General features: G+C 34.4%; 2 protein-coding genes across 8 annotated transcripts in view; one reads left to right on the top strand and one right to left on the bottom strand.

Annotated features, from left to right (window-relative positions):
- The window catches only part of LOC128250260 (uncharacterized), a 35,544-nt gene that overhangs the window by 6,858 nt on the left and 14,251 nt on the right, over window positions 1–14,435 (bottom strand). For 2 of the 5 annotated variants that reach the window (XM_052974994.1, XM_052974992.1), the window contains exon 1: window positions 1,176–1,316. The exons of 1 other annotated variant lie outside the window; for it this stretch is intronic. Coding sequence is in view for 1 of the 4 variants with exons in the window: in XM_052974991.1 (XP_052830951.1) it covers window positions 1,176–1,343 (168 nt within the window). In the remaining 3 variants the exon portion in view is untranslated. Of the gene's footprint in view, window positions 1–1,175; window positions 2,145–14,435 lie in introns of those variants that run through there. 2 more of the 5 variants (XM_052974991.1, XM_052974993.1) reach the window with 2 other exon arrangements.
- LOC106883429 (dixin) overlaps window positions 7,791–14,435 on the top strand; it is a 64,159-nt gene continuing 57,514 nt past the window's right edge. Inside the window, exon 1 of one of the 3 annotated variants that reach the window (XM_014934433.2) lies at window positions 7,791–7,946. The gene's annotated coding sequence lies outside the window, so the exon portion shown is untranslated. Of the gene's footprint in view, window positions 7,947–8,658; window positions 8,677–12,464; window positions 12,482–14,435 lie in introns of those variants that run through there. The other 2 variants (XM_052974996.1, XM_014934435.2) reach the window with 2 other exon arrangements.

The following is a 14,435-nucleotide window of genomic DNA, read 5'->3' as shown; positions in this document are numbered from 1 at the left end:
ATTAAGGAAGGGAAAATGATAAGTATATATATATATATATATATATATATATCAGAGAAGGGGCTTGAAGAAGAAGAAAGCATTGTGTTATGGCAAGTGCGAGATCAGAGTGCAGCCAGACTGAGAGAGGTAGGGGGGGAGAGTATATGGATGAAGGAAAGAGAGGTGGGGGGAGGATATATGGATGAAGGAAAGGTAGGCAGAGGAGGGGGGGGGACAACGCCACCAATGGTTTTCAGATTGAAACTGGTGCGTGCAGTAGCAAAAGATAAAGCTGACAACATCCATACTACTACATTTAACAAAACACACGTCAACACATGCAAACCGAACTGGACAACCATAGGCTTGCTGCTGCTGCTACTACTGCTGCACACACAGCAACTAGCACAGCACCGCAGTGCTCCCCCCTTTCTTTTATTTTTCAACTTCAATTAAAGAAGAAAAAAATAAGGGCTTTTTTTCAAAAAAAAAAAATTAAAAAAAGATATGCAACAACGAAGAATGAAGACAAAATAAAAAAAAAAAATTAATAGTATCATAAAATCATGCAAAGATGAAAATAGGGTACGAGATATGATTATGGGGTGTGATGGATATAGGTATATAAAATATTAGAAATATAAAAATAGATACGTGCATTGTATCGCTACACAGATTAGTTAAGTAAAAAAAGGAAAAAGTGGTGGTGATTTATTTATTTATGGGTTTCAGCTAAGTGGCTGCGGTCATGCTGGAGCACCACCGTGATGGTGAACGATTCTACAAAAACATTCGAAATAACCACTTTTAAGATAATTTGATAAAAGCATTATACTTATTCGAAAACAAAAAATATAAATAATAGTCATCCAGCTATATGAAAACAACACAAAAACTTCAATTAGCCTAATTCACAATAAACTAAAATAACCAAAGCGAATAAGCCGCCATCTTGTCAGTGTAGTGCTTTAAAGTCAGATTTAGATTTAGATTCACTGTAACCTTAAAGCCATTTTCCACTCAATTAACAACGTTAAACAAAAGATGAGATAAGTAGGAACACCGGCATTTATGTATTTTAGAGTTTTACGGGTCGAAAGGAGAATATTTCGCAGATTTTAGCACAAATTTGGCTGATACACTGTACGATGGCAGCCATTTTGGTAAGAATTAGAAGATATGATAAATATTACCTCGTCTGATTCGCCAACGAGTTCCCGGAATAGTTTCAATCCACAATAAAAGCTTCGTACCAATCCTAAGTTTGGATCTATTTGCGTTCTGAACTCTTCTTCGCCATAGCGAACAGATATTCGCTCGTATCTACAGCCAGGACGCCCTGGAAACCGTGGCCGCGCCATTACTATAAACCTGCTAACATCGAGGCCTGGAAAGATGGCTCCGTCAACAGTACACACCTTCCGAGTTAAAGATCTACGATCTCATCAATAATAATTATTTTTACATAAGCAATCATTTTAAAATACTTCGAGAATCAATTATCAAGTCTTTGGTTTTTTTTTTAACATTCGATCAACATATTAGAAACTTTTCGGATAAATGTTGATGAAATTTACACATCCTCGATCAGGACCTAATATTGACCAATCAGATTGATGGTATTCCCCGCCAAAATTTACTGACCTTAACATTCTCTACTGAATTGAAACAACTTTCATATTTATTACAACATATAGAAATATGATTTTTTTATTAATCATTCATAAGGCTCTCATAAATTCTATAAGATCTCTTGAACAACTGACACGCTAATATATACATATATTTATAAATATATATTAATATTAACTTTGGTTTCTCTGTATATCAACAGACGTATTCACCACCCGAACATTAAACATTGTGTTGTTTTGTTTAAATTAATAAAATATTTGTGAAGTTCTTCAGTCTTGACTTTCAGATAATAATGAAATATTTTCTAATGCTTAATTTTACAGTTATTGTAATATATTCATACTCATCTTTTCCGCTTAAAAATACATCAGTTTATGAAGGGTCTGAAATATTACAATGTTCAAATTCAATTCTTTCGAGCTATAAACAAACTCTGAAGCATGCGCCTGCGATTTTATTAGTTTCATATGCTGTTTTCTTTAAAATATTCATACATATGCAAATATCGAAGCCCTTACGACGAGTAGAAAACTGATATAGTTATTTTGGCAACTTCTCTTTTTACTGTTGACCAGTCTTCAGGTGAGTGTAGAGTTAATAAAATGCACCTGGCTCGTCTAATGCTGTTACACGCAAACTATTTAACATTTTCATAACACAGTAGGCGGGACTTAGAAACTAACAACAAAGTTCGGGAAAATGTCCCGAACGAAGAAAGACGAAATTAGTGGTTCAATCTTCAGACAAGACCACGAACTGATTGGATTGTTTCCATAGCTTGACACTGCTACCAATACCTCTACCAGTACAGACGCGACAGAAATTAGTCTCTGATATTAAAGGAGGAGTTGGAGTTTCGTCCGTGAATGAGGTTCTTATAATTACTGTCAACAATACCTGATTTTAAGAATGTTGCAACTTGAAGGACATTTATCCCTTACTTTATAGAGAATAGTCGTCATTTCTCTTTGAATTAAGGAATCCTTGGTGTCTCTTACACATCTACTGATTTTTGTTTCGATCTTATTCTGATGAATACTATTTTCAAAAGAAGACAATATAACTAAAACATGTTTGGAGTTCCCGTCCACATTACAGACTAAATGAAAATATTAGTAATTGACTAACTATTATGACTATTATAGTGAAGTCTGGTTTTACATCTGATCCTATCACAATACACAAAACGTCAGCGAAGTCATTTCTTTTTTTTTTTTTTTTTTTTTTTTTTTTTTACATCTCTTCCCAAACATTTCTGCTATACAAATCATCCGTAGAATAGCCCCAAGACAGGGATTTATATCATGTTTTGAGATATTTAAATAATACTGAATCATTCATCATCATCAATTAACTTCCACTTTTTCACTCTTGCATAGGTCAGACGAGTTTGTTGAGACGGTTTTCTTTGGCTGGATACCCTTTCTGTCACCAACCCTTATTTGTTTTTAAGCAAGGTAATATTTCCCCATGGAAGACTGAAAACAAGCAACCTCACTTGTATGACAGTGATGCTCATTTATGATGGAAAGTTGCGATTCATTGGATTTATGACTGAAAGTTGCATTTCACTGGATTGTTGACCACATGATCAGCGAATCTAACCAGTCGTGACTTCACCTGGAAAGAATATTGCCCACAGGATCAACGAGGTCTGGCCAACCACAACCTCGTATGGAATAGGCTCCAGTGACTAATATCCAATTTTAGCACGCACTTTTCTGAGCCTCCCCATCGGAATAAAATCAAAATCAACACACGCGACCAGAGCACTTTGGGATGTAGCAGAGACAACCAGTAGATGGCATGGCAAACACAAATAGGCAGCAGCTGAATTGAGTTAACATCATCATGACGAGCGACCAACACCAACACAGAGCTAACTTTCAACATAACAAACTATCAATAACAACACGATGACTAGCAGTAACTTTGCTAATACTATCTCATTTACAATAACATCCAAACCCTCTCAACATTTGTCATAATACTATTTCGATTACATTCAAACTCTCTCAACGAGAAATAAATTTAGTTCATAAAACCTCAACAGAGTTTTGTCATTTTCTCCCATGTACAATTGTTGACTTCCAATGCTAGAAATAACAGCCAGTACCCAACAGTTAACAGCCAGTTCCTAACATAAACAGTTATATATTGCTCCTTGCAGTTAGCAAATCAGCTCAAGCACAAATGATTTCAACATCTAGCTATCATATAATGTCAAGACAAAGGTACACACACACACACACATGCATATACATACATGATAGGCTTCTTTCTCTCTATATATATATGTGTGCACATATGACAGGCTTCTTTCAGTTTGTCTACCAAATCCACTCACAAGGCTTTGGTCAGCCTGAAGCTACAGTTGAAGACACTTCCCCAAAGTGCAGCACAGTGAAAATGAACTCAAGACAACACAGTCGGGAAGTGAACTTCTTAACCACAGAGCCATTCCTGTGTATGTCATTGCAAACATTATTAAGAAATGATGATTGTTCTTATTGCTGTCAGTTCCAGAAATGTTTTATATGGGAATGCAAAGGGACTAGAATAGATAAAATAGTTACTTCTGCCAAAGGAAATATTTGAAATAGAAAATGTACAATTCTTAGTTTGGAATCTCATAGCCCTAAATTACTTAGAGTAACATGTGTTGGTGACAAACACCAATTATCAACTAAAACTGCTGGTCCCAAATTTTTTAGCACCACAGACTGGTTTCCTGCAAGGCAATTCTTCCACAGACTGAGATATTAGGTGCATAACAAATCATAATAAAGTGCATAATATATAATTTAATTATTATCTATATAATACATATATAATTCAAAAACATCCTGCATGGTTTCATTGATTGTCAATCAAGTAGGAATAATTTTTTAAAAATTATTCTTTCTCTGTAACCTGATTCTAAATGATCAATGGTGCAGTACTGGACTATGGTCTGGTGGTTAGGGAACTCCTGCCCCAAAAGTCATTTCAGTAGTACCTTTGTAAGTGCTCATGAAGCACCTCATGAATAAGCTCTAGACAAACCACCTTTCCAGTTTTTTCTCTCCATAACATCATCATTTAACGTCCGCTTTCCATGCTAGCATAGGTTGGACGATTTGACTGAGGACTGGTGAAACCGGATAGCAACACCAGGCTCCAATCTAATTTGGCAGAGTTTCTACAGCTGGATGCCCTTCCTAACGCCAACCACTCAGAGAGTGTAGTAGGTGCTTTTACGTGTCACCCGCACGAAGGCCAGTCAGGCGGTACTGGCAACGGCCATGCTCAAAATGGTGTCTTATTGCACAATAATTCCTTTCCTTCCCAAAACATCTCAATCAATTAGAATGTTTTACCTAAAGCATAGCCTTTAGCTAAGAGCTGTTCAAGAGGTACATTACCCATTTTGATCTCACTGATTTCAGATGTTCTGTGAAATTCTATGGACGCAGACCTTTCAAAAAGATCAAACCATTCAAAATATAAGGCATGGTTGTGTGGTTAAGAAGCTTGTTTTGTAATCACACAGTTTTGGGCTCAGTCCCACTGCACAGCACCTTGGGCAAGTATCTTCTACTATAGCACCATTTCACAAAACACTCCGATAGAATAAGTACTAGGCTTACAAAGAATAAATCCTGGGGTCGATTTCTACGACTAAAGGTGGTGCTCCAGCATGTCTGCAGTCACATGACCAAAACAAGTAAAACAGTAAAAAACCATGCCTCTTTAATCCCAAGCAATGCCAGGTATCTCTGCTATCAAATATAAACTGTTAACAAAAGTTGGGATGTGTGGCATTCTGTTATTTCATATATGAAAAATGCATTAAATACTACAAAACATGCATGTAGGACAGACACCAGAACCCTCATATATATATATATATATATTTGAATACTATCTTTAACATCTCATGACATTCTTAATTGCTTAAATTCTGTCTGCCTATAAAATTTACATAACTAAAATCACATTACGAGAACACATCACACTTGAGATGCTAAATACAATTGACCCAGTCATTAATAAAAACAGCAAGTACTCAACCAAACTTCTTCACTATTTTACCACCCAGGTCTAATTAGATTATCATGTAGGCACAGGGATTGCTGTGTGGTAAGAAGTTTGCTTTGCAACGACATGGTTTCAGGTTCAGTCCTACTGTATGGCCCCCTTGTATAAGCGTCTTATTCTATAGCCTTGGGCCAACCAATGCCTTGTAAGTGGATTTGGTAGACAGAAACTGAAAGAAGCCTGTTGTATGTATATATGTGTGTGTGTGTGCCTTTGTGACATATACACATATATGACAGTAAAAGGTATAAGAGGAGGAGATGCAGATATGTTGTACACACAAATCTTAAATGAGGCCGTTGATTGATTGACAAATATTAAATCACACAGCATGTTTCAAGTACTTGGCTCTTGAATGTGTTGTTTCTTCTCTTTATTTCTTATTGCTATTACAATGGCCTCTAAATTTGCTTGTTGTATACCTGCTCCATCCAGGTACCCCTCCCCCCACGTCTCTCCTCTTATAGCCTTCACTGTCTTCTCTCACACAGTAAACCATTTTAGTAGCAGTGAAAGAGGAAGACACTATGATAATCCAGAAATTAGAATAACAAGTCATTGTACGAGCTGTAGTAACAGCAACAAGAGTAGTGGGGACTTAAACTTTTAAAGGAAAAAGAACTTACTGACCATGTGGATATTTTCATCTGACAGTAATAACAAGAAACACACAAACCTATTTAAGAGATCTGGCAAATTGGCTGTTACAGAGAGTCACATAGAATGTCTTGTGGTATTTATTTTGGTTCTCTGAGCTCTCAATTCAAATTCCACTGAGGTCAACTTCATCTTTCATCCTTCCAGAAGTGAAAAATGTAGCACTAGTTAAATACTGAGGTTGGCTCCTTTCTCTCTCTTTCTCAGCATTGGGTAATTTGTACTGTGAGAGGGATTGAGGGAGATACCAGTCTCTTTCCTCGGAGTCAATGAAGGCTAAACTCTTTATCATAGAAAATATGATATATTGGAACTGTCCAAGGAAGGCCCAATGTGCAGTATAGCACAGAACAAAATAAAATGATTTTCAAAAGGTAATTCAAGTTGAAACAATTCTTTGCTCTGACAGACAATGAAACAAAACTAAGTAGTTTAGCCATGTTAAATATTACAAGGAGAGATCACTGGAGATAGTAAATCCTAGCTTTTATAGTTGTTATGAGAAATGGAGGTATGGGACTGTTCATTGTGCTAATCAGCAAAGATCCTCATTATTGAAGAGTTCGTGGAGAACTGCTGATATCAGCAGTATATAAGATATGGAATTTAAAAGGGACAGAATGGAGAGTTGCATCACTACAATGGGGTTAAGAATGGGGGAAAAAAAGCAAAGTTAATATATAGAATGGAAGAAGGGATCAACTGAATAATAGATGTTTAATTGAAGTTCAGTTTTTGTGAGATTCTGGGTGGTTAACATGTATCGTCCACACTTAATTGTCTCAGTTTTAACAACACATGGTCTTAGATCAAGTCTTCTAGACAAGTACATCACTGAAATACAGTAATCTGTATCTGCTGATAAGATGTTATATTTATAATATTCTAAACAATATAAAAATGAATTAGTCCTATCTATGTACTTTAATTTATAAAGACCAGTTGTTGTGGAGTTATGGCGCTGTACAACATGGTATGAAATCATTATAGAGAAAACGGTATGTATTCAAAACATCAACATGGACATTAATCATAATCAGTTAATTATAAACTGAAGGTAACAGTCATATAGCAAAAGCCTAATATAGTAGCAGTGAATCTGTGCTAGTGACGGGATCAAATAATGGATATTTATGACAAGTTAACAATTCTCGAAAAGCTAATGTGTCTTCGACGCTGTGATTGCAATATACGGTCTAGGATCAAAACTTTCCAGGCAAATACATTTCCGAAATAAATATAATAATCTACGTCTATTGATAAGCGGTCATATTTAAAATATTCTCAACAATACAAAATTCAGCTTTATATACTTTAATTTACAAAGAATAATTGTTGTGGAGTTGAGGTGCTGGTATGAATTTAAGCCTTGCTACAGTTATTGTGTTCAGACATACAGGAAGTTACATAACTGTTTGTCGCCCGTCTGTTTCGCTGACAACAGGTGCTCTTTCATTATGGTTGAGTAGGAAGGGCTCCGAAAAAAATCATTCTGCCCATATAGGCTCAAACATGACTGCATGGTTAAAATGTTTGCTTCACAAATAAGTGGTTCCAGGTTCAATCCCACTGTACAGAACTTTGAGATTGACGTGAGTGTCTTACTTGTCTTCTACTGTAAATGTCAGGTTGACCAATAACTTTTTTGTGAATGGAATTTATTTGTGCAAGTCGCACGCACACGCGCGCGCGTTTGCGCCCGAGCTTTGGAGCTTGTTACAGCATACATGATTACATAAATATTCTATATTAAAATAGAAATAGAATACAGAAGAAAATACTAATGTAATTAAGTATGCTGTGACAATAAATTCATATTCGTCATTCACACGTTTTGGAGCTTAAAAAACAAAACAAAAAAAAAACAGCGTTTATGTTGTTTCTTAATGTTCTGCAACTTAGTAGTTTGGCAAATAGGATTTGATAAAATAAGTATCATATGGAAATAATCACTGGGGGCAATATAATCAACTAAAATCCTTGAAAGCGGTGCTCCAGCATGACCATTGTCTAATGACTGAAATTATTGAAAAACAAAAAAAAAATTAAAAAAGTAAAATTACGAATATTTTATATGCTATGTAAAAAGAAAAAAATAGATGTAAAAGTAATATAAATAAATAAAAGCTCTAACTAGTCAATCTGCCTTGCTTCTGTAATATTTGATAATATTAGTCATCTTTCTAATTTTAAACTCATTCTAATATATTTGTCGTAACAAGAATTGGATTCATAAATTTGAAGTCGATAATCCACATTGTTGACAATGGTTTTCGTCTTAAGTTTGATATAATCTTTAAGGATTGAGTGAGTTAAATTAAGGTAACATAATCTTTGTTCAGATATCTTAATATTGAAATATGAACGATGAAATATAATTAGCTCCGTCCACTTCGTTCTTTCAAACCACCACCACCACCAACAGATTAGTTATAATGTTATAGTAATTAATTTATAAAGTTTCTAAACTTACAACTGAATCATGTTGAAACAGTACAATATATAAGGGAAGTAACTTAGTTTTTAACCAATACATGTCACTAACCATTTGTAAATGAATTGATTTTTAATCTATAAAAAATGTCATATTCGTCATTTTTTTAAAAAAAAGATGTTTATAATATATTGTAAGTGTTTTTTTTTTTTTTGCTGTCTTCTTAAATTTCACCGGCAAATGTAAATATAATGTGGTAGAGCTTGGATTACACACATAAACGATTATGAGATATGAAAGAGGTTTATATCCAAATTTAAAATTATTACTTATATATGTGTGTGTATATATGTATATATATATGTATGTATATATATGTATATATATATGTACATATCATCATCATGTATATATATGTCTATATATATGTATATATATATATGTATATATATATATGCATATATATATATATGTATATATATATGCATATATATATGTATATATATGTGTGTGTGTATGTATATATATATATATATGCGATTGTCATGAAGGTAATGTATACTATTTATTAACTTCAAAGCGTTCTCTGATAGATTTATAGGGAATTTCTTTTTGCTAAATCATAAAATTCCATATTTTAAATTAAATGTTTTCTTTTTTCTTTTTTACCAAGAAATATATCTTTCTGGTATATATGAGTTGATACACTGAAAAATAGAAACACTCAAATCTAATATACATATATATATATATATATATATATTTATATATATATACAACAATTCTTAAGTTGTTTGTTTAACAGACTTTTCTGTGTTAGAATGTGAGTTTTAATACTTAGGGTTGTCTTAATATTGCAAGCCTCTGAGCAAATCAATGCATTGGGCTCTATTTCTATAGTATTTATTTAATTATTGACAGTAAGGGGCAGCATACATTGACCAGCCTCAGTGCAATTATTATGTATGGAACATTAAAAGAATTATAATTATCATCAAGCTGTTCAAAATTCTTCTTTTACAGATATCAATACAATTGCTTTTACAGAATTAAGTCCCACTCTAGATTTCTGCTCACTAAACAAGAGCAAGAAGCACAGCTGGTCATATTGATTGAGAACATTCCTGTCAGATAATGAGTCAACACAGTTTAATCTATATAACTGCCACAATTCTGTGTCACTGACAAATTCACTTAACTCGCAATGGCTGCAATTGCTTTTCACAGACGTTGCCCTAGGATTATACTGAGAATTTCTTGGCGTGACCATTTGAGAAACAAAGTCATGGAAAAGGTCAGGCTGAGTAACCTTTGAAATGCCATCCTCATGAGACAGTGGAACATTGCTCCTTCCCAAGTCATATCGACTCAGAGATGGTTTTCTGGTTCCTGTGACATATATATTCCCCACTGGACAGGGCACTGGTCTGTCGAAGGTATACTCATTTTTGCCAGCTGAGTGAGTTGGAGCAATGTGAAACAAAATGTTTTGATCAAGAACACAAGACATCACACAGCCTAGGAATTGAAACTACAATCTTATGATCATGAGTCCAACATCCTAACCACAAGGCCACTTGCTGCCACACAGTGAAATATGTTCAACCATGGGCCATGTACTATGCATATTCAGGAAGAGAATAGTGAAATCCTCTCTTGAGTGGAATTCAGCGAGAGGGTAAAGGAGGAGAGGACTGTGGAAGAGGGGCTGGTAAAAATGATCCTGAAGAGGGAGCAAGCTTATAACAAGGCTTGCGTGCATGTTGAGTTGAGATCACTCAGCTGTAGAAATGACTTGCAATGTCACTGGTGCCATGCTATATCAGCCTTTGTTTCTCCTTGGATAACATCAGCGGCATGGAGAGGGGAGGCTAGTATGTATTGGTGACTGCTGGTCTTTCAAAAACAACTTTGCCCAGACTTCTGCCTTGGGGGGGGGGGGTTACTTTCGTGATTGAAGGGGTCTTCACTATATATATATATATATATATATATATATATATATATATAGTAAAGTAAAGACCTCGCCCCTTCAGTCACTGGACTGTGTGTTGTGTTCTTGAGCAAGACATTTTATTTCACATTGCTCCAGTTCACTCATCTGTAGAAATAAGTTGCGACATCACTGGTGCCAAGCTGTATTGGCCTTTGCCTTTTCCTTGGATAACATTGGCGGCATGGAGAGGAGATGCTGGTATGCATTGGCGATTGCTGGTCTTCCATAAACAACCTTGTGCCTTGGAGGGTAACTTTCTAGGTGTAGTCCCATGGTCATTCATGACCAAAGGGTCTTTACCCTAGATATTTTATATATATATATATATATATATATATATATATATGTGTGTGTGTGTATGACATTTCCTAGTACATATAAACGCAAGTATTATGTATTATTTCTATTGTTTATTTTAATGCATATATATGAGAGAGACATGAGAATCATGTTATCATGTTTGCTAAATTTATTGCTCTTGTTTTCCACAATGTGTGACTGAGTTGTGAGAGCAAGGTGAGAATTGGTTTCTCATGACCTGGATGAATGACATAACCTCCAGCTGTATTAAGCTGGTCTCTGGTTAGAATTTAGAATTGAAACTTATTTATAAGAAAATGACAAAATTCTGGAAATTTTTATCAGCATTTTGGCACATAAAAATGGAAGTAGGTCTGATTCTTAAAGTTTGCTGACAATTTATCACAGCAGTCACAAGATTTTGTTGGCTGAAATAAATTCTGAAAAACCAGGATTTAAACTCAGAATTTAAAGAGTTGTAATAAAATACTTCAAGGTATTTGTTCAGGTTCTAATGATGTATATTTACCAGCATAAATATATGTTATAAATATATTTTAATTTTTTCTCCCAGTACAGGCAGTCAGCAACATTTTTTTGTAATGGTCTAATTTTGATTTTTTTTTCTTTTACATTTACTCATTGCCCATATCATCATCTTCATCACTGTTTTAACATCATCCTCATCATCATCATAATCATTTTAACATTCACTTTTCCATGCTTTTATGGATTGGACAGAGTTTATTGAAGCAGATTTTCTACAGTTTGATATCCTTCCTATCACCAACCAACACTAACCTGTTTCCACGCAAGGTAAAATTTTCGTTGCCAGATATGTTTCTGCAGAATACATTAAATGAATGACCCAGCTTCTATGACAGGGACAACCATTTACAACTGTCACATGATGTCAAGGCAAGGGGACACACACACACACACACACACACGATAGGATTCTTTCAGTCTGCTTCTACCAAATCCACTCAAAAGGCTTTATTTGACCTAGGGCTATAGTATCAGACATTTACCCAAGGTGCCAAGCAATGGAGCTGAACCCCAAATCATATCTCACTTATAAAAGTATTCCCCAATCATGTGAGGCCACTGGCATAATAATTGTCAGTGCAATATTATATATGGAACATTAAAAGAATTATAATTATCATCTATCTGCTCAAAATTCTTCTTTTACAAATATCAATACAATTGCTTTTATAGAATTCAATCTCACTCTAGAATTTCTGGCTGTATTTCACTTCATTTTACTATTATCAGTCAAATATATAATTAATTCATTAACCAATCAAAATATTTGATCAATCAGTTGGTTCACCAGCATCCTTTCTCTGCAGTCTACAACCGTATTGTCGAGGTGCCTTGAAACAATTCATTTGGTAATTAATTAATTAGTTAAGTAGTTGATTAATGGTAATAATGATATAATGAAAACGACTAATATGTGTATTTCTATTAGCAAAATGACTGTCCCAAAGTATATCAACATCTGATTCAACATATGATTTCTTAGGAAGAAATCTTGCAAAACAAATACAAAAACAATGTGTATATGTGTCTATCTATCTATCTCAATGTATATATATAGGTGTGACTGTGTGCAGTAAGAAGTTTGGTTTCCAACCACATGGTTCTGGGTTCAGTACCACTACGTAACATCTTGGTTAAGCATCTTCATAACCCTGGTTCAACCAAAACCTTGTGAGTGAATTTTGTAGACGGAAACTGAAAGAAGTCCGTCGTACTATTCATATATAAACGTTGTTGATCATGGGTGATATTTTTGTATTTTCCCGAATTGTTTTGGTTTTATTTACAGTCCCCCAGTTATATGTATCTAAAACCAAAGATAGGCATGCATCTTTTACTTATATATGTATATATATATATATATATATATATATATATAGATAGATAGATAGATAGATTGATTGATAGATATATTTTGCTACGGCATAGCGATAGCAAAAACTATCCTGGTGTTATATGTGTGTGTTTGTGTGTCCACCCCACTACTTGACAACAGGTATTGGTTTGTTTATGTCTTCATAAGTTAGCGGTGCGCTAAAGAGACCGATAGAATAAGTACTAAGCTTAGAAATATGTACTGGAGTCGATGTATTCGATCAAAACCCTTCAAGGTGGTGCCCAATCATGGCCGCAGTCCAATGACTGAAATAAGTAAAAAGATAATAAATGTGTGCCTGTCTTTGGTTTTAGGTACATATAATTGTGGGACTGCTAAAGAAACCAAAACAATCCGGAAATAAACCAAAAGAGCACCAGAGATCGACATATACATATATGCAAGGCAATGTTTATATATGTATAAATGTTTATTTATAAGGAGGGAGTGTTATCCGAATAGGGAGTGTGTGTGCGCGCGTATATATATTCCTTTTTTCTTTTAATTCTAGCAAAATCGACGTGAAAATGAAATACAAATTGTTAAAACACAATTTCACGCAGCGAAAATAAGCGAAAACGTAGAAGTACATTTTTTTATGGGTTGAATTAATTTTTTTGCTGTTCATTTTATTCTTTCACGTAGATTTTTGCTTTTGTCATTCTTCGAATCCAAATAAAAAATGAAATACTGTTGTTTATTAAACCCGAAGTTTCCCCACCAGCTGCCAAACGAAATGTTACACACTGCAGTTTGCTTAAAGTGCAAATGGACCCCCGTATTCAACACCCATTTTACCCTGTTTCCAATTTAATTTGCAAGACCTAACTCAACCTTCGGCTATCATGAGAGAAAAGAAGAAAAAAATTGCCGAATTTAGAATTTAGAACCTAAGGTTGGGAGGTGAATCTTTTAATCATTGGGGTATATTTCCCGTCCATGTGTCTCTAATACTGTAGATACTTTGCTTAAATCATTTGCACAATAAAATTGCTGGTAATTAGGTTTATATTTATTTCCTTTTGGCTATTTCTTCGTAAATTATGGTCTCCCATGGTGAACAGACACCGGTTGCGGAATATTGTTCTAGATAATAATAATAATAATAATAAATAGCATAATGGTGTTTGTTTAACTTTAAGTTTAGTCCTTGATAGAGGAGACATGTACATTTCGTAATGTCATTGCTTTATAGCTCCCTAGTTAATATCGATAGAACAGACATGTAATTTATTAGGGATGCAGAATATAAAAGGTGGATTATTGAGTAAGCTATTCTTGTAATCGGATGTCTGCCTTCTGCTATATGTTTCTATTAAAACATCGTCAACAATACATACAAACTGTATGCATTATAGTGTGTATATATTCTTTACCTCAACACTAAATTGTTTGAGTGAATGAATAAAAATATATATATATATATA

This window comes from Octopus bimaculoides, chromosome 20, assembly GCF_001194135.2.
Source record: "Octopus bimaculoides isolate UCB-OBI-ISO-001 chromosome 20, ASM119413v2, whole genome shotgun sequence".
In the NCBI taxonomy this organism is placed as follows: domain Eukaryota; kingdom Metazoa; phylum Mollusca; class Cephalopoda; order Octopoda; family Octopodidae; genus Octopus; species Octopus bimaculoides.
Note: the sequence above shows the minus strand (reverse complement) of the source record. Positions and strands in the feature narration are given on the sequence as shown.